This window comes from Ranitomeya variabilis, chromosome 4, assembly GCF_051348905.1.
Source record: "Ranitomeya variabilis isolate aRanVar5 chromosome 4, aRanVar5.hap1, whole genome shotgun sequence".
In the NCBI taxonomy this organism is placed as follows: Eukaryota; Metazoa; Chordata; class Amphibia; order Anura; family Dendrobatidae; genus Ranitomeya; species Ranitomeya variabilis.
The window spans coordinates 69,233,328-69,259,850 of record NC_135235.1 but is presented as its reverse complement, the minus strand read 5'-3'; the positions used below and the strand labels follow the sequence as shown (position 1 = coordinate 69,259,850).

At 43.0% G+C, this 26,523-nt stretch overlaps 1 protein-coding gene across 2 annotated transcripts in view; it reads right to left on the bottom strand.

The window, feature by feature from the left end:
* Positions 1-26,247, bottom strand: part of NEURL1 (neuralized E3 ubiquitin protein ligase 1) — a 319,459-nt gene extending 293,212 nt beyond the window's left edge. Inside the window, exon 1 of one of the 2 annotated variants that reach the window (XM_077258683.1) lies at positions 25,831-26,247. In XM_077258683.1, coding sequence (XP_077114798.1) covers positions 25,831-25,921 — 91 coding nt within the window. In that variant the 5' untranslated portion in view covers positions 25,922-26,247. The remainder of the gene's footprint in view (positions 1-25,830) is intronic. The other variant, XM_077258685.1, reaches the window with a different exon arrangement.
* Between the last annotated feature and the right edge of the window lie 276 nt (positions 26,248-26,523).

The window sequence follows — 26,523 nt, the reverse complement described above, 5'->3', positions numbered from 1 at the left end:
ACACCCCATGAAAACACGGCTAAGGCGCCAACAAGGAGGAGGTGGAGTAATGTTTTGGGCTGGAATCATGGGGAGAGAGATTGTCGGCCCCTTTATGATCCCTGAAGGGGTAAAGATGAACTCCATAATCTATGTGGAGTTTCTAAAACAACACTTCCTGCCATGGTTCAAGAGGAAGAACCGTGCTTTCCGCAGCAAGATCATTTTCATGCATGATAATGCACCGTCTCATGCTGTAAAAAACACATCTGGATCTCTGGCTGCTATGGGCATAAAAGCAGACAAACTTATGGTGTGGCCACCATCTTCCCCTGACCTCAACCCCATTGAGAACCTCTGGAGCATCATCAAAAGGAGTGTCTATGATGGCGGGAGGCAGTTCACATCTAAGCAACAGCTCTGGGAGGGTATTCTGTCCACATGCAAAACAATTGAAGCAGAAACCATCCAAAAACTGACAAATTCAATGGACGAGAGAGTTCAGAAGCTTATTTCGAACAAGGGGTCCTATGTGCAAATGTGACATCACCTAGAATAAAGTTTTCACTTGAAAACTGTTTGATTTCATTTTGTAATAAGCTGATAATGCTTATAACTTCACAATTGACCATTTTTTTTGTTCAAAATAAAAAAAAAGGTTGAAAACTCTGCTGAGCATAATAATTTGGAACATGCATTTTGAGTGTTTATTTTTTTTTAAAAGATACTGTTTTCATAGGCAGTTTGTTCCAAAACAGTGCAATAATACTAGAATAGTAGATGACTGGAAAATAACAATGACTGCAATTCAGATAGGTAATTTAGAGAAAATATGAGGAAATATTATTTGCATAATAATTTGGAACACAGTGTACAGTATCATGGTACCATCCTTTGCTTCCTTGTTTTGTCTTAATCAATAAACAATGTATTTTGTACTATATATATTTATTGTTTTTCATTTTTTCATACACTGGACCTTACAGTTCGTTTTTTTCCTTTTATTGTTGTTACTAGGGTGTGTAAAGCAAAGTTTTCTGTTTTTTTTAAAATAGAAACTACTATAACACAAGACCCCATAGGTCTTATTACACTCTCATTCAGAGCTGACTTTGGAGATATTTGACCATATGTCTTGGATTGATGGAAGATGGGACCTCATAGAGTCCAAGGATCAACAATCTGCCTCTGTTCCCTTGTTATGACATGGTGTTGCCTTCACAAGTTACGTTCTTAATGTACCGTTTCTAGTGATTCCCCAGTTTTATCCTTGTGTCCAGTCTCTAATAGTATCTATGGATTTCTAGATTATTCTAGATAGAGTTTTGAAAGTGTTTTCTTCCTGAAGCTTTTTTTTGTGGCCTTTTGATTGACCAAAGTCTAGTTTGGAACAGATTCCATCAGGATCCTCTTCAAATCCACTTTTTTCCCCCACGAGATGCTTTTATGTATCAGCATTTGCAACTACCCATAAATACCTGCTTAGAGAACAGTGATCTGGAGGCTTGCACTATTTTCAAGATTTTATGAGAAGAGCTTTCAAGATCGTAGTGACTTTACAAAGAGCTAATAAAGTGCTAATAAAGCGTTCTGGTACTTTAACATGACTTAAAGTGTAACCATCTTTTTAATTTTTCTTTCATAAATCAATAGTACAAGTGAAAGTAAGGAACTTTGTAATATATTTGCGCAAAGAAATTTGCTTCTTTCTCAATTCACAGGTAAAATCTGCATTCAGTGAAGACAGACTTTCCCAATACTGAGATAGGAGATGACAGTTGTTACAGACAAGATTGTATCTAAACTAGATAGGAGGGAGCTCTGCTTTTAGCTCCAACCTCTTCCGTTTTGCATAGAATCTTACGAGTAGAAGCCGCCATCTCCCATCTCAGTAATGTAATATTCTGTCTTCACTGAACACAGATTTTACCTGTGAACTGAGAATGTTGAAAATAAAATATAGATCTTGGCAGAGAAAGAAGCAGATTTGTCTGATAAGATAGATTAGGATCAGGATGGAGACATATGGGGGACATATATTGGTGCCAGGATGGAGACATGGGGAGCAGGATAGAGACATATAGGGTGCAGAATGTAGACATATTGGGGTACAGGATGACGACATATATGGGGGCAGGATGGAGACATATGGGGTAAGGATGAGAGGACAAATATGGAGGCAGGAAGGAGACATATGGGGGCAGGATGGAGACATGTGGGGGACAGGATGGAGACATATGGGTCCAGGATGGGAGAACATGTGGGGGCAGAATGAAGACACATGATGGGAGGACATATAGGAGCAGACTGGAGATACGTGGTGGCCAGGATGGGGGGCATTATTAGATGAAGGTGTCAGGATGTTGGATATTATTGCTGCTGTGAAGTATTTTATTTTGAGGATACTGTTTTCAGTGAGGGGTGCCCTGTCACTGTGCAAGGCGGCAATGTCACTTTTTTATCTGTTTTTTTCATCTGGTGTAGTGTAGAAGTTGGGTAAAAAGTGGGGAATGTGCTCTAGATAACTGTGTTATTTTCTGCAGAAATGAGTCCTGGCTGGAAGAAGTGATGGTGGTGAGAAAGTGGAAGGTTTGAGGGGTGGAGCATGGCCGAAATCTCAACGGGGCCCGGAAATGTTCCCAGTATGGGGCCCTGAATTTCCTGGCAGCAGCTCTGATTGTTTCAATGAAAACAATAAGGAATGCACTCAACCTCCATAGCCTGTATGCACGCTCACCACACAAGACTCCATTGCTGAACTAAAAGTATGTTCAAGAGCATTTACAGTTTGCTTAACAACATTTAAACAAGCCTGTGAAATACTGGGAGAATATTGTCAGGTCAGATGAGACCAAAATTGAACTTTTTGGATGCCATAATACACACCATGCTTGGAGGCCAAAAGGCACTGCATATCACCCCCAAAGCACCACAGTAACAGTGAAGTTTGGCAGTGGGAACACCATGGTGTGGGGCTATTTTTCAGCATATGGCACTGGGAAACTTCATATAATTGAAGGAAGGAGGAATGGGCAAATATACAGAGACATTCTTGATAAAAATCTGCTGCTATCTACAAAGATGATGAAGATGAAACGAGAGTGAACATTTCAGCAAGACAATGATCCTAAACACACAGCCAAGGAACCTCTCAATTGGTTCAGATAAAGAAAATAAAGCTGCTAGAATCGCTTAGCCAATCATCTGACCTGGATCCAATAGAAAATTTAAAGGAACTAAAGCTCAGAGTTCATACAGTAGAAGTAGCCCATGGGACCTTCAGGATGTGAAGAGTGTTTGCGTAAAAAAAAGGGCCAAAATTACGCCAGAGCAATGCCTGCGACTAGTTTCTCCATACAGGAGGCATCTTGATGCTGTCATCACCAACAAAGGATTTTGTACAAAGTAATACATTTCAGCAAAGTTGTTCAATACTTTTTTCCCTGAGTGATTCTCATTATTACACATAACTCAATTTATGGACATCTATGATTTGATTTCTTTGACTGCGTACGTTGGATGGGTTGTTACCGACATCTGGTGATAATTTCATGTTAATAGAACCTTTAGAAAAATATTTACTTAGGAAATTGGTGACATGTTCAATACTTATTTCACCTGCTGTATTTGTCTAATCGCTGGCAAAATAATAATTGAGGCACTACATGAACAGTACTAGAGCCTGATATTAGCCACGATCTATTCCACCTCCTTTATAATGAAGATAATTAGAGAAAATACAGATGTTTTCTATTATATACTACTGTATCCAGTAGAGGTAGAGGTAGCAGCACTCCCAGTAGGAAAGCTTCTTTTTTTTCTAATTCTTCATTGGAATTGTATACCCAAGGCCATTCCAGGTTTAATAAACTGCACTTGGTAAAAGCAATATAATCTCAGAAAATGAAAGTTTTACATGGAAAATTCTAGACAATTACTGGTGCGAGAGCCAGGCAGAATAAACAGCAACATATGGTACTATGAGAAAACTAATACAGAGACTGGACAATGTCTATACAAACATGATGGCTGGAGTAGGATATGGTGACTTGTCCGGGGGCTTTGTCTGGTATTGCAGTTGATCCCTATTCAGGTGAATAAGACTGAGCTCTTGTGCTAGACACACTCTGCAGTCAAGTGAATGACGCTAAGCTGCAATGTCAGGCACTGGACGGACGTGAAAATATGACCGAGGTGCCACGAGTGGCAAAAGGAGCAGATCTATTTATTTTTACTCTCTAGCTAAACCAAAATGTCCAATGGTCAAATACTGTAAATACTAGATTTGCCCAAAAGGACACCAAGATAAAGGGATAAAAACATCAATGTATCAAATAGATTTGTATTTATTAAATAATTACACATCGAAAAAAAATCTTAAAAAAACATACATAAGATTAAGAACTCAAACAATGTAATAGTTCCAACCCCCAAATACCGAGATGACCACCCCCAATCAGTACATAAGATTCATACAAAATGTATATATCCATGACATCAGCAAGGGCACATATCCCAGAAAATAGTATAGATATGATAAAATGTGCACAGTGCGTGATAAGTGATGACGCTACCTGTACAGCCACAACTATGGTCAGATTACTACTTTTAGCCACTTCACCGCTTTTGAGTCAGGTAAAAGAAGCTTGGAAAGTTGGAGCTTGTGCACAAGTTGTTTTGACATTGCTCTGTACTATTTTCATTCTTTGTTTCATTTTTTAAGTGCTTTTTCAGGCAAGTTACAGAATGTATCTGCCTGAAAAAGACGCCGTGTGCATACACCCTTAGACTTAAGAAGTAATGAAGGTAACGTGAGTCAGCTACTCTAGGAAAGACGTCATCGTCAACCTTTACATCCCACATATTCAGAGTATTAAGAGGAAGTAAGTGGAAGACTGAATACTGTATGATCCATGTATAATATCGCAATGTGCAATAGCAGAAGGTTTAGGTGGTGTTTAATACGTCATTAATAGTGATGAGCGAAAATGCTCAGATAATGTTTTATCCAAGCATACTCGGGTGCTAACCCAATGTCTTCGGCGTGCCCGAACAATATGTTTGAGTCCCTGCAGCTGTCTAACAAACAGGGAATCATTGTCGAACAGCCATGAGACATGCAGCCGTGAGGACTCGAAAATATTTTTCGAGCACGCCGAAGGATTGCACACGAGCATGCTCAGATAGCACCTTATCCGAGCATGTTTGGTTATCACTAGTTATTATCCCTTCCTTCATGTAGACAGTATCCTATATACATGTCACGGGTATGTCAGAAGCTGCAGACAGTCGCACTGCATCTTTCTGTAGAAGGTTTCTGTGTTTGGCTTTGCAGACACCTTCTTAAGCCTTCTGACTCTTTGACCCAGTGGCAACCTTTCTCCAGCTCTAATTGACAAACCTGGACCTGGGTGTTTATAGACTCCCAGCCTGCTGCTGGGAATCGCCGGTGATATTTTCATTTCCCCTTGTTGAGGCTTGGAGCTATAGCAATCAGCTATTTTCCTCTTTGGGGTTGCTGGAGGACGTCTGTGTTACATCTCTGAGTCTACTCAAGATAAGTGTTCCCCATGTTACTCTATCCCAGCTGTTTTTAGTTGTAGTGGTGATCAACTAGTGCTCACCTCATCCTTCCCTAAGCAGGGTTTATTGTCAGGGTCAGGCAGGGATTAGGTTCCTGGCCAGCAATAGGTGCAGAACCTATATAGGGACGTTTAGGGCAGACTGTGACGTTAGATCTGCCTAGGGGTCTCTACTCCCTCCTTCCCTAGTGTTGGGCTCCCTTCCCCTCATCCCTTAGTGTTGGACTTAGTCTTTCCTGTACTATGCATGACAATTAACCAGTAATATTTAGCCTCACTCTGATGTCAGTGCAATAAAGAAAACAACCATTTTTATCAGGAGTTTAATCCAATTTTCATCCACTTTTGTTCCATGTCTCAGTTTTTACCATCAGACTGGCATCAGTTTTTATTACATGTACGAAACAATAAACCAATCTTTTCCTTCTGAGTAGACAGTAAAAAATGGACAATACTTGGATAACACATGGAAGCATCCAACTGCTAGAACTATATGTGTGTGTGTGCACAGTAATTGTTAGTGTTTTCTCATTATAACTTTTGTACAAAAATAAAATTGGCAAATCAGCAGTAAAAAATGAATTAAATGTGATTATGCACTTTTGATATTTTCTTTATGCAGCAGCATTGTTTGTGTTTCTCATTGTAATGATATAATTGTGAGATTTTTGCAGTCAGTATCTGGGGTTAGTGTGAGGTTTCTTCATTCCAGACAGCGGGACCATTCTGTAAGCTGACGGAGAACTGACGTCACACCCACATAATAAGGAAGGAACTGAACTAAGCTGCAAATGGCATTTGGAAGTAATTGCTGTTTCTAAGCCTGCCATCTGCCTCACTATCTGTCTGGGAATGATAGATAGATAGATAGATAGATAGATAGATAGATAGATAGATAGATAGATAGATAGATAGATAGATAGATAGATAGATAGATAGATAGATAGTGAGTGAGTTATGGCTGAAAGTGTTGGCACCCTTGAAATGACTCCAGAAAATTAAGTATTTATCCCAGAAAATGATTGCAATTATTTATTTCCTTTGTGTGTTATTGGAGCAACACATAAAAAAACAGGGACAAAAGGCAAATTGGACATAATTTCACACTAAACTGGACATAATTTCACCCCAAATTTTCTGGAATAAATAACTGCAATCAATCACTTCCTATAAGCATCAACAAGTTGCTTACACCTCTCAACTGGAATTTTGGACCCATCTTCCTTTGCAAACTGCTTTCATTCAAATGTCAACAGATAGTTTGCACTGACATTGATGCCTCCTGAGCCTGCAGGACATCTTGAATTTCTTTTTAACGGGATTGGGGATGTTTATCCACTATCCGGACAATCCTACTTTGCAACCTTTCACCAGTTTTTCTCTGACGTTCACTTCCAGGGAGATTAGCTACACTCCCATGAGTTGTTAACATCTTTATTAAGTTGCGAACCATTGACAAAGGAACATCAAGATCTCTGAAGATGGACTTGTAACCTTGAGATTGTTGATATTTTTTATCAATTTTGTGTGACACTAGTCACTACTGATGGACTGACCATGAGAGAGAAAAGTCAAATGTTCTAGGGTCAATACCAAGAGAGTACATAGATGACCAAGTGAAAAGACAAAGGCGTAAGTCAGGTCACAGTACAGGGTCAATCAGGGTCGGCTCCAGGTTTTTGAGGGCCCTGGGCGAAAGAGTCTCAGTGGGCCCCCCCTTTAACACATACCACGATTCATGATCGCAAATAACACAGCCATGTAGTATATAACACAGCCCATGTAGTATATAGCACAGCCACGTAGCATATAACACAGCCACGTAGTATATAACAGCCCACGTAGCATATAACACAGCCACGTAGTATATAGCACAGCCCACGTAGCATATAACAGCCCACATAGTATATAACACAGCCCACGTAGTATATAGCACAGCCATTTAGTATGTAGCACAGCCCACGTAGCATATAACAGCCCACGTAGTATATAACACAGCCCACATAGTATATAGCACAGCCATGTAGTATATAGCACAGACATGTAGTATACAGCACAGCCCTCCTCCCACCAAGAATGGCCCCAAAGTCCAGTACTCACTGTTATAGTTACAAAAAAAAAACACTCCTCACTTCTCAACGTTCCAGCGCCGCGCTGCTCCCTCCCTGCTTCGGTCTCGGTGGCTGCCGCTGCACGCCTGACACACAGCGAGTGCGCGATGATGTCATCGCGCACCCACAGCAGCAGTGTCAGAGGCAGAGTGGGGAATGATGGGAGAGGGAGCGTCAGGTGACGCTCTCTCCATCATTTGCTTTGAACTTTACCGGCAGACGCTGGTAAAGTTCAAAGCGGTGGCGGGGGAGTTGGCGCTTGCGACAGGTGGGCCCCCCTGCCTCACAGGGGCCCCATAGCAGCTGCGTGATGTGCCGCTAGCTGAGGGCCCCTGGGGGAGCAGGGGCCCTAGGCACTGGCAGCTGCCTGCCCCTAACGCCGGCCCTGAATGGGACCCCTGTCTCGTCAGGGCCCTGGCACTTGCCCGGGTACGCCGGGTGATGACGCCGGCCCTGGGGTCAATAATAAGAGATAGTTGATCAAAGCCAATGGACAAGACAAAGGGGTAGTCATAACATGATCCAAAGGTTTAGGCAGCAGAAGATCAGAACTCAAAACAACAGAATCAGTCTAACACTCACCAGGAAGCACAAACTACATCTGGCAGGGATCAGGGGCAGCTCAGTTAAGTAGCTGGGTAATCTCCAGAACACTGAACACCTGGATAAAGTCCCTCACCTCCCAATTAGATTGTACAGCTGAGCTATCAAACAAAGTACCAACAGCTCAGCAAGCCCATCACAGGATTGGACAGCCAAGCTGTCAATTAAAACTCTGACAACTCAGCAAGACACAGTTTCCATAGGACAACATAGCAATCACTCACTGAGCAGAGGAATAGTATTTTGGTTCTCAAGTCCTCAGACAGTTCTCTTCTCTGTCTGTTTTTCATGCTTAGTTTGTCACACACAGACACACAGCGCAGAGATTGAGTCTACTTCTCCCCTATTTATATGGTTTCAGGTGTGATTTTCGTATTGCCCACACCTGTTACTTGCTGCAGGTGAGTCTGAACGAGCATCACATGCTTGAAACAAAGTTCTTTACCCACAATTTTGGAAAGGTGCCAACAATTTTGTCCAGCCCATATTTGGAAGTTTTGTGTGAAATTACGTCTAATTTGCCTTTTTTTACTCTGTTTTTTTTTTGTGTGTTGTTCCAATACATACAAAAGAAATAAACGTGTATAATAAAACATGTGTAATTGCAATAATTTTCTGGGAGACTCTCCCAACCTGAGCGTGATTGCTGAATAGGAATATATGAAGCGGTCACATTCGGTTCAGGAGAGCCGCCAGCCAGTCTGTGCACTGAGTTCTGACTTCACTCTGATTTATATGGCCATCTGACTGCGCCCTTAGATAGATAAAATAGGAAAATTATTATTATTATTATTTATTTTCCCATGTGCAAAAAATCAACTTTTCAGCTCGTAAGTAGTTGAGCCTTTTTTAAATAGATGGATTGCTAGATTAATGAGAAGATAGGTAGGTAGAAATAGAGAGATAGCTAGATAGATCTACTTCAGAAGACAGTTATATCTTTGGATTTACTAGTAGAATATGTGTTGTACTATGAGAAAATTATATGCTGTTAGTAGAGTTGGTGTGACTTTGTCACCAGTCATGTCAATAATCTGTTGCCACTGGACGGGAGCCTGGAGAACCACCTTCTACCTGACTACATCCAGGGCTCTTTTTTGATTAGCCGACCATGATCGACGCCACTTGCATCACGCCGCAAAAAAAAGCTGTGGATTCCGGGATGTAAAAGGCAGTTCTCAGGGCTATCGCCCAGCGGCTGGAAAGTACCGACGTTACCGATGAACCACGTCTGGCTAATTGATTTGTACTAACTCTAGATTTCTAGATGAAACATATAATATATACACTAATATGCATTATAATATGGCTATGGCTAAAGTTTAATAGACAGATATGGCCTTAGCTCCATTAAATGTGGCTCCACAGTTCTGGGTAAGAATTCTGACCGATTAGCTCAAAATAACCAATATGACATAAGAGAATGAATGTGGCTTGGATATAATTGATGTCCAGCAATCCAGGCAATAACAGAAGGACTGTATGTCATGTATAAGCAGGCGTCTGGTATCAAAATTTTGACAGCCTGTACAAATAATATTGCTATCTGGCTTCACCATTACGTGGGAATGGATGTTCATAAAAGACGATTAGACTGAGCTGGGAGGAACATGATAAAATGAACTGGTGAGATCATCCTGCAGTTCCTATGACTCATACTCCGGGTTTCAAGAGTATAACTAACGAGTGACTACTAATAAATGGCTGCTAGGGTACATGTGTCAGAATATAAAAGACCGGGAACAAGAGGGACAGCGTGGGATGATCACTGGAGCACCATTGACGCTGGTAAGGGTTGAGATCCTTCTCCCCATTTTCCGGGAGTAGAGTCAGTGAATAAGGATGCTGAGGATTGCAGCACTGAGTCACAAAGTAAAGAAAAAAATCAATGCTGACAATAAAGGAAAGTGGCAGAAAGCTTCATAGAGTAATATATAAATCAAGCCACTATTCAATTTCTCCAGGGCAATATCGAAATTCAGTAGTTAAAATTAAACAATCCATAAAAACATATCTGAGTGTAGAGGAAAAATATATTTATTGTAAGGAAAATCCACAGTAAAAGCCTTACAGAAATTCTGATTTCACCTTTTGCAATGAGAGATCTGCAGTAAAAATTCTCGAAAAAGTTAATTTCTGCTGTGGATTCCTGAAAATCTCATATTCTTTTGCTGGTATTATAATGCGTTATGATGAGCTATTGGACTGCAAAGGGCCCATATATTGTTCTTGCACAGGGCCCTCTTCTCTCTATGTCCGCCAATGACCTGTTGGGTCTACAATTGGTGCGAATCGATTCATAGGACCCAGTCCAGCAGCCAGGTCAATAATCTGCGGCCATGGGATTGGAGACCTGAGAATAGCCTTATACCTCCTGATATTGGTAGTTCTTGACTTAATTATCCAACAGGACGTGATGACATCGTTGCTGTGTGACGCACAGGTAAGGTTGTGCCAGGCCGGCTAATCAAAGGAAGAGCTGTAGATGCCGGGAGGTAGGAGGCGATTCTCAGGGGTCCCGTTCCATGGCCAGAGATTAATGCTGGACTAGTCCAGGAAATCAATTTGAACGAACTCTAGTTGGGACATCCAATGCTGCCTCCATAGCTCAAATTCATCTTCCTCAACCTAGCCTTGAATAATTACGCGGTCATCACTCACTAGCTTAACATTAGGCTTCTCTAGGTTCCTGTCTGTGGAGAGGTGTGCTTCTAAACTGAGTATGCTGTTATCAGTGTTAGACTGGGGAGCCGAGGGCTCACCAATTACCAACTCCAGGACCCCACTTTTCAGCTACATAGAAATGTGACATTATCCACAATTACAAATTTATATAGCAATCAACTGGGTAGATTGTTAAATGAATAAGATGCCCCTCTGTAAATAGTGATTCAAGTGTACAGTGGCAAGTAGTGCTCATATAAGAGGGTGGAGGTCCACCTCCCACTCTTGCACAGTGGCCCACCGGAGGATTGTCCTGTTCTCCTGTTGGCCAGTTCAAGCCTGGCTGTTATTAATCTGACTTGTATCCTGATCTCATTTCCCTTCTTCGACCTGCCCTGACCAGAAATTATAGGAGGAAAATGATTAAATCTCTTAGATTCCACTCTTCGGTTAAGCCCTAAAAGTGTTGCAACCTAATGGATCCAACACACCTCTTCTTGAGTAGAAGGCAACTCTTTGTATTGCGGGAACCTTTCGGTATTTCATGCTGCTTGTAGTTAGAGCAGAAATAATCGGCTGACAGGTTCCCGTTAATACAATAATATATTAAGGAATCGTTAGATTCATTCCCTATACAGTGAGAAATGATCTAATAAAGCATCAGATTATATTGAATCATCCCTTGTGAGTTCTTAGTCATCCAGCCAACAAATCAAGGCCACTTTCTGTCAGTCTATGGCTGCTACATTATACTGGCAGCAGATACTCAGGGCAGTGGTGAAATGTGAAATTCTCTTATTGGCCTAAGAGTGATTTAAGATCTGGCTAAGAGTTGGAAAACTGAAGATGAGCGTGAGGTAGGCTGAGCATCGCAAGCCATTAGTATTAAAAGAGTTGTTTTCTCCCCCAAGAAATGGCTCCATTTTTTGCATAGCTGTGCCTGGTATTGCAGTTCAGACTAGTTTTTTTTAATACCGATGCCAGTTTAGATTGTTTTCTAAAATAAGAAATATCTTGAAAAACATATTACTAATTTTTATAGGGTTTGAGATCAATATATTGTGGTAAACAATGAAAAAATTGGATATTCAGCGTTTTATGGCTCTGTTTGGCCTCATTCACACGTCCAGTTTTTTCAAGTACGAGAAAATCAGAGCAATTATTCCAATCTGACTCTGATCACAGGGTGGTATGAGTGTCATACAATTTTCTCATATGCGGAAAAATTTTACAAAAGACTCTCCACCTTCTCCATGTTGACAATCCATGAAAATTAAATTGCACCCAGATGTCATCCAATCCAATTTTTTCACGGACCCTTTGACTTGAATTGCTGGTTTTGATCCGGCCCTAAGATCAAAATGGGACATGTCTTCGATATATTCCGTGGACCACCCAGTCAGGGGAAAAAAAAAATCGGATATATGAATGGCCCCATAGACTATCACAGGTACGAGTGCTATTGGTAAAAAATATGGATATCGATCATATGTGAAAATCGGGGGTCTGAATGCGGCTTTACATCTATGGACTATCTTCCTATTACTTTCTGTATCAAATCTTTATATTCTTGATGAAAGCTGTGGAGGTAAATTGAAGCTATTGTGTCTCATAGTGAATCTCTAAAAGAAGTTACCAACGTGCATCACACATCCAGGGAGAGCGTAATATGATCGCTGTCTCTTTATGCTGTGAAGTCGCCTACAGCAAAAGACATATCATCTCTTCATTTTATTTTAATCATAAAAGAATTGATTTCTTTGTATCCGGTATTGTGAAGTCCCACCTTGGAGCCACTTTATATATTTGCATCGTCAGCAATTCCATATAATATATCTAATATCAGAAGCCGTCCCATTACTGTTGGTTGGAATAAGGCAGCAAAGTACTGGGGAAATCTTGTTCTCTGCAACTATTGTACCCTGTAAGTGCCGAAATGAGAATATAAATGTTACCTAAAATGAACATAAAAGCTCACATAAAATAAAGTCACTTAAAGAAACACTCCTTCTCCCATCAAAGTTTTAATCCTCTTAATATATGGCAGTCATCATATAATATAGCCCTGTGTACTTACAATTGCTCATTTTGTCTTTCGGCACAGTTATTTCTTTTATTTTCCGTTGATTCAAAACTAGGTGAACCCTTCGGAGCGCTATGTAGAAACAGGAAGTTTTTTTCCTGTGGAGCGGCCCCCAAACGCAGGGCAGCGTGGTACTCGGTACCGGGTCTCTCTCTCTCGGTTCTGGGGATGTCACGGTAGCCTGACCCGGTCCCAATAAAAGGTGTAGGTGGTGGTGTAAGTCGCAGTAAATAACGAGGACACAGGGTTGCAGTCTCTTTACCTCTTTACTGAAGGCTTCGGGATCTGCAATCCAGAGCACTGCTAACAGGGCTGGCTGAGACCGGCCGGTCCGAAGGCACATCCAGAGTTCCCTTTGCAGGTGGAAATCAGTAGCCTACCTACTAGCGCCTGGGTGTTGTAGTACTTCCCTGCTGAGCACCACGGGATAGTCCTCACAACTGTCGTGTATGTTTCTGTTCTCTCTCTCCGTCCCCCAGATGATATGGATAGGACACACCCGTATGACGGAGTAGGCCTGGAGCTATTATATAGGGACCATAGAGAAGCCCCTCTCCCACAATTGCCTCCTGTTGTGATTTTGCTTTTTGCTCCCTCTAGTGGTCATTAGTGATTTGACTCTGGAGCTTCTGTCTTTTCCTATATCCTCACCTGGGCCGTTAGTTCAGGGGCGTTGCTATATAAGCTCCCTGGACCTTCAGTTCAATGCCTGGCACCGTTGAAATCAGAGCTAATCTGTTGTGCTCTTGTCCTATGATCCTGGTTCCTGTATTTCAAGCTAAGTCTGCTTCATTGCTTTTTGCTTTTGTTTTGTTTGGTATTTTTGTCCAGCTTGTTCCAATCTGTATCCTGACCTTTGCTGGAAGCTCTAGCGGGCTGGTGTTCTCCCCCCGGACCGTTAGACGGTTCGGGGGTTCTTGAATCTCCAGCGTGGATTTTTAATAGGGTTTTTGTTGACCAGATAAGTTATCTTGCTATATTCTGTTATTAGTAAGCTGGCCTCTCTTTGCTGAACGTGGTTCATTTCTGTGTTTGTCATTTCCTCTTACCTCACCGTTATTATTTGTGGGGGGCTTGTATCTTGCTTTGGGGTCCCTTTCTCTGGAGGCAAGAGAGGTCTTTGTTTTCTTCTCCTAGGGGTAGTTAGATTCTCCGGCTGGCGCGAGTCATCTAGCGATCACCGTAGGCATGATCCCCGGCTACTTCTAGTGTTGGCGTTAGGAGTAGCTATTTGGTCAACCCAGTTACCACAGCCCTATGAGCTGGATTTTTGAATCTCGCAGACTTACACGTTCCTCTGAGACCCTGTCCACTGGGGTCATAACAGTATGCCAGGCCCGTATTAAATGTTTAATGCATTGCAGAAGTGGGATTATAAGAAAGAAAATTTTGAGTTTTTTTTTCCCTCTCTCATTTTTTTTTTTTTTTTTCTTTTCCCCTTTACCTCAGAGTGGCTTAAGCTTGCTGCAGACATGAATGTCCAGACCTTGATTACAAGTGTGGACCAGCTTGCCGCTCGTGTGCAGAGTATACAAGATTATGTTATCAGAAATCCTAGGTCTGAACCCAAGATTCCGATTCCTGAACTGTTTTCAGGAGACCGATTTAAGTTTAGGAATTTCAGGAATAATTGTAAATTGTTTTTGTCCCTGAAACCTTGTTCGTCTGGAGACTCTGCTCAACAAGTAAAAATTGTTATTTCATTCTTACGGGGTGACCCTCAAGATTGGGCTTTTTCGTTGGCGCCAGGAGATCCGGCATTGGCTGATATTGATGCGTTTTTTCTGGCGCTCGGTTTACTTTATGAGGAACCCAATCTTGAGATTCAGGCAGAGAAAGCCTTGCTGGCTATGTCTCAGGGCCAGGACGAGGCTGAGGTGTATTGCCAAAAATTTCGGAAATGGTCCGTGCTGACACATTGGAACGAGTGTGCACTGGCCGCTAATTTTAGAAATGGCCTTTCTGAGGCCATTAAGAATGTTATGGTGGGTTTTCCCATTCCCACAGGTCTGAATGATACCATGTCCCTGGCTATTCAAATTGACCGGCGGTTGCGGGAGCGCAAAACCGCAAATTCCCTCATGTTGTTGTCTGAACAGACACCTGATGTGATGCAATGTGATAGAAAAACCGCAAATTCCCTCATGGTGTTGTCTGAACGGACACCTGATTTGATGCAATGTGATAGAATCTTGACTAGAAATGAGAGGAAAATTCATAGACGCCGGGATGGCTTGTGCTACTACTGTGGTGATTCTACACATGTTATCTCAGCATGCTCTAAACGTATATCTAAGGTTGTTAGTCCTGTCACCGTTGGTAATTTGCATCCTAAGTTTATTCTGTCTGTAACTTTGATTTGCTCACTGTCATCTTATCCTGTCATGGCGTTTGTAGATTCAGGTGCTGCCCTGAGTCTTATGGATCTCTCATTTGCTAAGCGCTGTGGTTTTATTCTTGAACCATTAGAAAATCCTATCCCTCTTAGGGGTATTGATGCTACGCCATTGGCAGAAAATAAACCGCAGTATTGGACACAGGTTACCATGTGCATGACTCCTGAACACCGCGAGGTGATACGTTTTCTCGTTCTACATAAAATGCATGATTTGGTTGTTTTGGGGCTGCCATGGTTACAGACCCATAATCCAGTCCTTGACTGGAAGGCTATGTCAGTGTCTAGTTGGGGCTGTCGTGGTATTCATGAGGATTCCCTGCCTGTGTCTATTGCTTCTTCTACGCCTTCGGAAGTTCCGGAGTATTTGTCTGATTATCAGGATGTCTTTAGCGAGTCCAGGTTCAGTGCATTGCCTCCTCATAGGGAATGTGACTGTGCAATAGATTTGATTCCAGGCAGTAAATTTCCTAAGGGAAGACTTTTTAATCTGTCGATACCTGAACATACCGCTATGCGTTCATATATCAAGGAGTCTCTGGAGAAAGGACACATCCGTCCGTCTTCTTCCCCGCTTGGTGCGGGATTCTTTTTTGTGGCTAAAAAGGACGGATCTTTGAGGCCTTGTATTGACTATCGGCTTTTAAATAAGATCACTGTCAAATTTCAGTATCCTTTGCCGCTGTTGTCTGACTTGTTTGCCCGGATTAAAGGTGCCAAGTGGTTTACCAAGATAGACCTTCGTGGTGCGTACAACCTTGTGCGCATTAAGCAAGGAGATGAATGGAAAACCGCATTCAATACGCCCGAAGGTCATTTTGAGTACTTGGTGATGCCTTTTGGGCTCTCTAATGCCCCTTCAGTTTTTCAGTCCTTTATGCATGACATTTTCCGGAACTATCTGGATAAATTTTTGATCGTTTATCTGGATGATATTCTGTTTTTTTCTGATAATTGGGACTCGCATGTGGAGCAGGTCAGGATGGTCTTTAAAATTTTGCATGAAAATTCTTTGTTTGTCAAGGGCTCAAAGTGTCTTTTTGGTGTACAGAAGGTTCCCTTTTTGGGGTTCATTTTTTCCCCTTCTGCTGTGGAGATGGACCCAGTCAAGGTCCGAGCTATTCTTGATTGGACTCAGCCCTCCTCAGTTAAGAGTCTTCAGAAGTTCTTGGGTTTCGCTAACTTCTACCGTCGTTTTATCGCTCTTTTCTAGCATTGTGAAACCTTTGACGGATATGACCAAGAAGGGCTCCGATGTGGTTAATTGGGCTCCTGCTGCCGTGGAGGCTTTCCAGGAGTTGAAACGTCGGTTTACTTCGGCGCCTGTTTTGTGCCAGCCTGATGTCTCGCTTCCCTTTCAGGTTGAGGTGGATGCTTCAGAGACTGGAGCAGGGGCCGTTTTGTCGCAGAGAGGCCCTGGTTGCTCTGTTATGAGACCTTGCGCCTTTTTCTCTAGGAAGTTTTCGCCTGCGGAGCGAAATTATGATGTGGGCAATCGGGAGTTGTTGGCCATGAAATGGGCATTTGAGGAGTGGCGTCATTGGCTCGAGGGTGCTAAGCATCGTGTGGTGGTCTTGACTGATCACAAAAATCTGATGTATCTCGAGTCTGCTAAACGCCTGAATCCTAGACAGGCCCGCTGGTCATTGTTTTTCTCCCGTTTTGACTTTGTTGTCTCGTATTTACCAGGTTCAAAAAATGTGAAGGCCGATGCTCTTTCCAGGAGCTTTGTGCCTGATGCTCCTGGAGTCGCTGAACCTGTTGGTATTCTTAAGGATGGTATTATCTTGTCAGCTATTTCTCCAGATCTGCGACGTGTGTTGCAGAGATTTCAGGCTGATAGGCCTGATTCTTGTCCACCTGACAGACTGTTTGTGCCTGATAAGTGGACCAGCAGAGTCATTTCCGAGGTTCATTCCTCGGTGTTGGCAGGTCACCCAGGAATTTTTGGCACCAGAGATCTGGTGGCCAGATCCTTTTGGTGGCCTTCCTTGTCTAGGGATGTGCGGTCATTTGTACAGTCCTGTGGGACTTGTGCTCGAGCTAAGCCTTGCTGTTCTCGTGCCAGCGGGTTGCTCTTGCCCTTGCCTGTCCCTAAGAGACCTTGGACACATATCTCCATGGATTTCATTTCTGATCTTCCGGTGTCTCAAGGCATGTCTGTTATCTGGGTGATATGTGATCGCTTCTCCAAGATGGTCCATTTGGTTCCTTTGCCTAAGCTGCCTTCCTCTTCCGATCTGGTTCCTGTGTTTTTCCAGAACGTGGTTCGTTTGCACGGCATCCCTGAGAATATTGTGTCAGACAGAGGATCCCAGTTCGTTTCCAGATTCTGGCGATCCTTTTGTAGTAGGATGGGCATTGACTTGTCGTTTTCGTCTGCTTTCCATCCTCAGACTAATGGACAGACGGAGCGAACTAATCAGACTTTGGAGGCTTATTTGAGGTGTTTTGTCTCTCCTGATCAGGACGATTGGGTGACCTTCTTGCCGTTGGCTGAGTTTGCCCTTAATAATCGGGCTAGTTCCGCCACCTTGGTTTCGCCATTTTTCTGCAACTCTGGTTTCCACCCTCGTTTTTCTTCGGGTCATGTGGAACCTTCTGACTGCCCTGGGGTGGATTCTGTGGTGGATAGGTTGCAGCGGATCTGGAATCTTGTGGTGGACAACTTGAAGTTGTCACAGGAGAGGGCTCAGCGCTTTGCCAACCGCCGCCGCGGTGTGGGTCCCCGACTAAGTGTTGGGGATTTGGTGTGGCTTTCTTCCCGCTTTGTTCCTATGAAGGTTTCCTCTCCCAAATTTAAACCTCGTTTTATTGGTCCTTACAAGATATTGGAAATCCTTAATCCTGTATCCTTTCGCCTGGATCTTCCTGTGTCGTTTGCTATCCACAACGTGTTTCATAGGTCCTTGTTGCGGCGGTACGTTGTGCCTGTGGTTCCTTCTGCTGAGCCTCCTGCTCCGGTGTTGGTTGAGGGCGAGTTGGAGTACGTGGTGGAGAAGATCTTGGATTCTCGTCTCTCCAGGCGGAGGCTTCAGTACCTGGTCAAGTGGAAGGGCTATGGTCAGGAAGATAATTCCTGGGTGGTCGCCTCTGATGTTCATGCGGCCGATTTAGTTCGTGCCTTTCACGCCGCTCATCCTGATCGCCCTGGTGGTCATGGTGAGGGTTCGGTGACCCCTCACTAAGGGGGGGGTACTGTTGTGATTTTGCTTTTTGCTCCCTCTAGTGGTCATTAGTGATTTGACTCTGGAGCTTCTGTCTTTTCCTATATCCTCACCTGGGCCGTTAGTTCAGGGGCGTTGCTATATAAGCTCCCTGGACCTTCAGTTCAATGCCTGGCACCGTTGAAATCAGAGCTAATCTGTTGTGCTCTTGTCCTATGATCCTGGTTCCTGTATTTCAAGCTAAGTCTGCTTCATTGCTTTTTGCTTTTGTTTTGTTTGGTATTTTTGTCCAGCTTGTTCCAATCTGTATCCTGACCTTTGCTGGAAGCTCTAGGGGGCTGGTGTTCTCCCCCCGGACCGTTAGACGGTTCGGGGGTTCTTGAATCTCCAGCGTGGATTTTTAATAGGGTTTTTGTTGACCAGATAAGTTATCTTGCTATATTCTGTTATTAGTAAGCTGGCCTCTCTTTGCTGAACCTGGTTCATTTCTGTGTTTGTCATTTCCTCTTACCTCACCGTTATTATTTGTGGGGGGCTTGTATCTTGCTTTGGGGTCCCTTTCTCTGGAGGCAAGAGAGGTCTTTGTTTTCTTCTCCTAGGGGTAGTTAGATTCTCCGGCTGGCGCGAGTCATCTAGCGATCACCGTAGGCATGATCCCCGGCTACTTCTAGTGTTGGCGTTAGGAGTAGCTATTTGGTCAACCCAGTTACCACAGCCCTATGAGCTGGATTTTTGAATCTCGCAGACTTACACGTTCCTCTGAGACCCTGTCCACTGGGGTCATAACAGCCTCCGTTGTCTTCATTAGGTGAAAAAGGTGAGACAGCCAACCTAAAGTTAACTGTCCTGCCGTTGGTTTAAAGTAATGCGTAGAGTCTGTTACTCCCTCGGTGTTCCGGCCGCCGGCTACGCGCCTCAGTAGGATGTTGCCGATCTTGGGGCACGACTCCTACTGGTTCTATCGCCTTTGTGCTGTGATCTCGTTTCTCACTTCTCCACAATATACTTTGCTTTGTATCCTTTCTTAAGATACCGCCGCAATGAAGTGCAGGCACAGCTCCGTAACAATCTGTCCTTTCGCTAGGCCTCTGTCAGGATCCCACCCCTGACAGGTCCTCCCTGAATCTTCCCAAGTAACGCTCTCCTCTCACTAGATGTTACCTGGGCAAAACCCAGTCAGCTTCTCTCTAACTTCCTATCCAGCCCCCAGTTTTACCAGAGTGTGAGGAGTGGCCTAATACATAGAACCCTTTGCTCCCCCTGGTGGCCGGAGTGTGAAGTGTAATGTGTGACTGTGATACCTGGTCAGGTGAACTCCTTTAGTGCAATCAGACGTAACATCACTCCCCTTAGTGGCAGAGTGACATTACTGCAACAACCAGGACTCATGTCCGCTCTCTTTCTGAAACTCCAACCTCTCCAAAACTGAACTTCTTCTGCTCCCACCTTCTACTAACCTCCCTAAATCTGACATTTCCCTCTCCGTGGGTGGCACCATAATAACACCCGGCAGCAGGCACGCTGTCTGGGTGTTATGTTTGACTCCGATCTCTCCTTCACATTCCATATACAATCTCTTGCCCGCTCATGCCGCTTACACCTAAAGAACATCTCTAGAATCCGCCCTTTTCTCACCATGGAGACAACAAAAACCCTCACTGTCGCCCTAATCCACTCCCGCCTGGACTACTACAATGCTCTATTAATTGGCTTCCCCCTTACTCGACTTTCCCCTCTCCAGTCCATCCTTAATGCGGCAGCCAGGGTTGTCCATCTGGCTAATCGTTACTCAGATGCATCCGCTCTTCGCCAGTCGTTACACTGGCTGCCCATTCATTATAGGATACAATTCAAAGTACTTGTTCTCACCCACAAAGCTATCCACAGTGCAGCACCCCCTTACATCTCCTCCCTCATTTCTGTCTATCGGCCTAACCGACCGCTGCGCTCTGCAAATGATTTTCGACTAACCTCTGCACTAATCCGTACCTCCCACTCCCGACTCCAAGACTTCTCCCGTGCTGAGCCAATCCTCTGGAATGCTTTACCCTAAGATATTAGGACCATCCACAACTTGCATAGTTTTAGGCGCTCGCTCAAAACACATTTGTTCAGAGCGGCCTATCACGTTCACTAATCAATGTCATTTTATGTTTGTGTGTGTGTAGCCCATTCACTATCTCCATCTATCCCCCACCCCCTGAAGATGGCTGGACCATCATTGTAAATACATCATTGTAAATACACACCTGTGCTTTGTATCTCCCCCACATCATTGTAGATTGTAAGCTCTCACGGGCAGGGTCATCTTATTTCGCTTTATTATTGTATTGCTAACGTTGTTACCTATGACTGTTGTGTTTGAAACTGTTAAACTGTAAAGCGCTGCGGAATATGTTGGCGCTATATAAATAAAGATTATTATTATTATTATTTATACCTAGTACTATATGCTGAATTTAGAAACCATGCTGGGTGATGGGAGGCAGATGAAGAAAGCACCAAACAGGTAAAAAAAGAAACTTTGACATGTTTAGAAGTCTTTAGTAGACAGTAATTTCATTTTCGTTTGTTTTTTTTTTTCTATGTTAGCAAAAAATATAATAGAAGTGGAAGAATATGGATGCAGGATCAGACTACACAGAGATTGTTGTCTGTTACCAAGGAGACACATAGGTCTGCATAGGAGCTGTAGATCAAACAAAAAATTACATTTTTATGTATTGCAGACATGCTTTCTGTTATTTTAGATGCAATGAAACAATAAGAAAATGTTGGTTGCCTAGGTGTCCATGGGATTTAATAGTTAGAAATCGAGGATATAAGTGATTTTATTGCCTATCAGGTGGTCGCTTAGCAAACAAAGGCAAGCGCTGCAGATAAACAAAAGAGTCCAGGCAGCGGTCGAGAATCAGTGATGGACCAAGGGAGGGTAGCTTGTTTTTTGACTATCACAACTTACAGTTTATGAAAGGGGACAACCCCTTTAATGTCTGTTGCACTCCATTTCTTTAAAGGGAAGCCATTCCCCTTGACATTCATGTTTTTCTATTCTGCCTCTAAACCTAAAGAAAGCTGTCAGATCTTATCAGCCTTGTTTATTTCCCATGTAAATGTAAAACCTCAGGCATTTTGCAGGCACCAGAAACTAAGCGGCGGACCGTGGCATAAAGGGAGACAGCTATGATCTAAGCTACTGCAAGCTCAAAGTGAAGCTGTCACCAGGTTTACGCTGCCTGATCTCAGCAGTGACAGAGACCATGATTCCTGCACTTAGTCACTTACTGGCTGCCCTATAGTGGTTTCCATAAAGCCCCCCTTTATTAGATGGAGCACAAGTCAGCGCTAAGCCCCAGTATTTATGAGCTATGTCATTCCCTGCCCTCCTGTGGCTGATTGACAGCTTTCTTCCTATACTGTACATAAACGGTTAACAGGTCTTTTTTTAAGGCCGTGTTCAGACTGGTACACTGGATATATACAGTATAGATCCATTAGTCAGATCTTAGTCTTAGGCTATGAGCTATGTTACAACTTATGGGACAAAAAAAAAATCTCTTGTGGATTTTGTTGCAGATCTGAAACAAAAAAATGAATGAGTTGCAAGCAGATTTTGGTGCTGATTTCACCTTATGCAAAGCAAAGAATGAAATCTGTGATGAAATTCCATAGAAAAAATTGACATCTTTAAAAGGGTTGTACGGGACTTTAATATTGATGTTCTTAGGATAGGTCATCATTCTCTGATTGGTGGGGGTGCAACACCCGACACCCCTGTTGATCAGCTATTCCCGGTGTCGGCAGTGACCGAAACTGCACTGCACAGCTCCATTGTCTGTATAGTGGCCATGGCTGGGTACTGCACATCTGCCCCCTATTCAAATCACTAGATGGTGGACATGCAGTACCTGTCTGCGGTCACTATTCCATCGATGGAGCTGTGCATTTCCTGCCGCCACCAACACCGGGAACAGTTGATCGGGGGTGGTGGTCCGGGTGTTGCAGCCCCAATGATCAGACACTGATGACCTATCCTGAGGATAGTCCGCATTGCTGGTCAGTTTCCACCCAGAAATAATGCAGAGCGCTTAGATTAGATTTTTGAAATCTCATCCACCTGGCTGTTACTGTAATCCGCTGCAGATTTTCTCTCCACAAATCAGGACAGAAAATCCATAATGTGTGAACAAGTCCCTAGACAGTAGGCTGCAGTCAGGTCACGGGCTGACAGAATTACAAAAGCAAATTAAAATTTGATCCATCATTACTTCTGAAATGTCTGATTTAGTATTTGCTTGTATTCCCCATGAAATAGCAAATCTGGAGCCTCTTTCTCATAACTCTGAGGTGTTGTGCTTTTCCTCTGTTACTCTGTTACTATAAGGAATCCTAGTTGGTCTGTGCAAAATTTTTGCACATTGGATGACGGGGGCGCAAGCAATTGCAGGAAAATGAAGCTGGTCAAATGCTAATGTATTTAATGAGATGATGAACGCAGAGAGGTATTTATATATGTAGATTGGTAATACAATAAATTGGTTTGATAAGTAGAGGCTAAAAAAATGTCTTGAGTTTGTGGTGTCACCTGCAGGTTATTGTTTTTTTTCCGCAGGTTTCTGAAAATGAATGTTAAAACTGTATTTATTGATCAAATCGTGAATGTGTGGTTTGTTTGTGTCTTTTCATGCTGAAGGGGGCAAGTTTGCCTTTTAAATGGTGTACTATTTGTGTGTGTGGGGCAAATTAATCACTGAAAAAGCAGTGCATGTTTACAAATGTGTTTGCATATGTGACTCACCTGCAGTGAAGTGTGCAATCCTCGAATTGGGCAAGGAGTTCGGAAAGCTGGAAAGCCCCCAAGGCAAATGTTAGGATTTGCTTGTGATGTCTGTAAGCAGCTTTTGGGGTAGTGTGCTTTGGGGTAGTGTGGTGCCACCTGCAGGTCATTTTTCCTTACTGCAGGTTTATGAAAATTAATGTTTAAACTGTATTTTGTGATCATATCGTGGATGTGTGGTTTGTTTGGCTATTTTCTTGCTGAAGGGGCAAGTTTACCAGTCAAATGGTGTATCGTGTGTGTGTGGGTCCAGTATGAATGGAGATACAAAGTAATCAACGAAAAAGAGTGTTTAGAAATAATATATAAGGACAGATAAATATGAATTAAAGTTGACATTTCAGAACAGCGGACAGGTCTTCATTAAATAGTCGTCAAGTCTTCTGGATTTGACAGAAATAGTATATTTCTTTTTTCCCATTTCTGTACTCGGGATTGACGTATTTCAGATACGTGTGAACACAATCGAGATCAATGCTTCGACTATGGAATGAAATGCTACAAACATAGAATTAGTATTCCCTACACAGAAGAAAGTCATAAATATTCCACAAATCACAGCTCTGACATGGGATCCGACTTTTGGAAGGAATGTTCTGCTGGTAGGAAGGCTTCGGCTCCAGTGAAGCTTGACGTTGTGGTAAATCCTGTCTTTCAGGATTTCTTATCGTGTGAGTTTATAATTCTGTGTACGATGAAGTCATTCCCCAGACTGTCATGAATTTATAAACAATGCTCCATACACATTTCATATACCAAGTCATTATTATAAATCGCATTTGGAGCGCAGCAATTCATCATACGCCGTGCCGTAGGATTCCGAGCGCATACGGTATTGCCCGGAACAATGCCATGTGCATAGACCTCTGCTTGTTTGGAGCCCTTGTCCTACGATGAAACTAGAACAAGTTCCTCAGATCTGTTAGAATATTTTTTTCAAAACTCTTACTTAAGAAAAAATCCATGTAACACAACCATATTCAGATTTATGGAAATGTTTTGGATGTGCGAACAAATCCAACGACGAGAAAAAAAATCACAGCATGACCAAGTTTGATCCAATATTCAGATCGCACTCAGCCATGCAAGTTAGTGGAAACCATCATACTGCACTCGGATGACATCTGAGTGCAGTCAAATTTCCATGGACAGACAGAATGGAGAAGATGGAGACATTTTTCTCCATCTACTCCTCATCCGAGAGAATTGGATCACACTATGAGTATGATTAGCATAATTGACCCGATTCTGTCCAATAATTGAACATACGGTCGTGTGACCCTAGCCTTAGTTCTTTTCTATGGGATGGATATAGATAACCAAGTGGTATATTTGGCTATCTCAGGCAAACCCATAGACAATGAATAAAGAGGAAGCTCACATATACGGCCACCACTGCATTACTCTGAGGTCTTTTTTTCGATTGATGGTCCCAGCAGTTGAACCGCTACCAATCAGCAAGTCACCTTGTGTCCTGTGTTTAGATAGTCACCTAAAATGTATGGAAGAACCCTTTAAGGGTGTTATGACATGCACTTTAACAGCTGCAGGTGGTTCACTTGCTTTTCCCACTGACAACAGGACATGTCATTTGTTTCAAGCTGCTGCAAATCCAGATGCTGCCCAGCAATTAGCATTAAATTGAGTGGGCTACCAGCGGCTGCTAACACACATGGCCCCCAATTGGAGGATATCAGGAGATTAATATCGATTAGTAAAATCAGTAGGAATGTGGTTTCGTTGACCACACGCCTCCCATTAGGTATTTTAGCAATTATGTGCCCTGCCGCCATATAGCAGTCTGCACTGTACCCCAGCACTATGATCACACAGAACATTGTCATTTTGGAAGTGAAGGTCTCGTTCACATCAGGGATCATGTTCATGGTTTTCCACTTTATAAAATATGCTAAATTTTACTTTCTATTCATTTATATAAAATTCAAGACAATTCCGACATAAACCGTCTGACATATGATCGTATCGGTGGAGCTTCGTAAAAGTTTGATAAACCTGCGACTCCGTATAACAAATAGAAAGTTTTGCATGCCCGCCTAATAAATATGGTAACATATGCATACGGGGTTTATAAGAGATTCTTCCATATAATGACTAATCCAATGAAATCCGACCCTATAATTAGACAAAGAATCGTATACTGGGGAAGACAGGAGCGGCGGCTCTGACGGGAACATCTGTACAGGACACCTGTAGGCTGCCATTTATGCCATCCAACAGTTGGAGATCATTAGGCAGTGAAAGGGTACAGTATGTGGAAGATGTAGCAGAGCTGCCTGTGCTATCACGTGCCATAACATACGATTCCACGTAAACCCACCAATGCATCCCCCTCAAAAAATGTTTTCAAAAAAATCAGTGTGCATCATTCTCATCAGTCTTATGACCTACCTTTAAGGTGGTGCTGCTGATGGACCCTGTGGATCCTGGTCTGGCTTCCTCTGGGGAATGTAGGGATGCTGCTGGACAAACTGTTACCCATGGCATCCAAATACAGCCCAGGAGCTCAGAGAGGAAAGAACGTGCCCAAGGAAACGCAGATCTGCTGCTGACAATCTGTAGCTCCTTGTATCATCTAATATCTCCTTTTCTGCCACAGAGGGACTTGAGACCTCACTCCCCCTCCCCTTTGACTGTTATTGCTAGCTGCTGATTCCCTTCTGTGATTTGCTTTAGATCCTTCGTCTTTTTTTTTTATACTTCGATGCCCCTCTTTAAAAGAACAGGGGGGGACTTCTCCACCATACGGCGTTCTCACCTATCAGCGCTGCCTGCCACACTTGGCATCTCTGCCGGCTACCTGGCATTGTCTGAGCTCCCTATGAATAAAGGCATCATCTGGCCAATCCATAGTCGTATCCGCCCATCTCTGTGGGCTTCAAACTTTAAGCTCCCCAAATCCTGAATGCACGTTATCATGCTTGTTACCAACCCGTCTCCTCCATCATTGACACCCTGGAAAGCGGCTGGAATCACCAACAAGCCTCAGATATAGCTTACTTTAATTAAAGCTGCTCTGCAAGTGAAGCCTCGAGAAGGCGCGGAGATTTTCCTGCCATCCGACTTCATTTTCTGATGACTAGA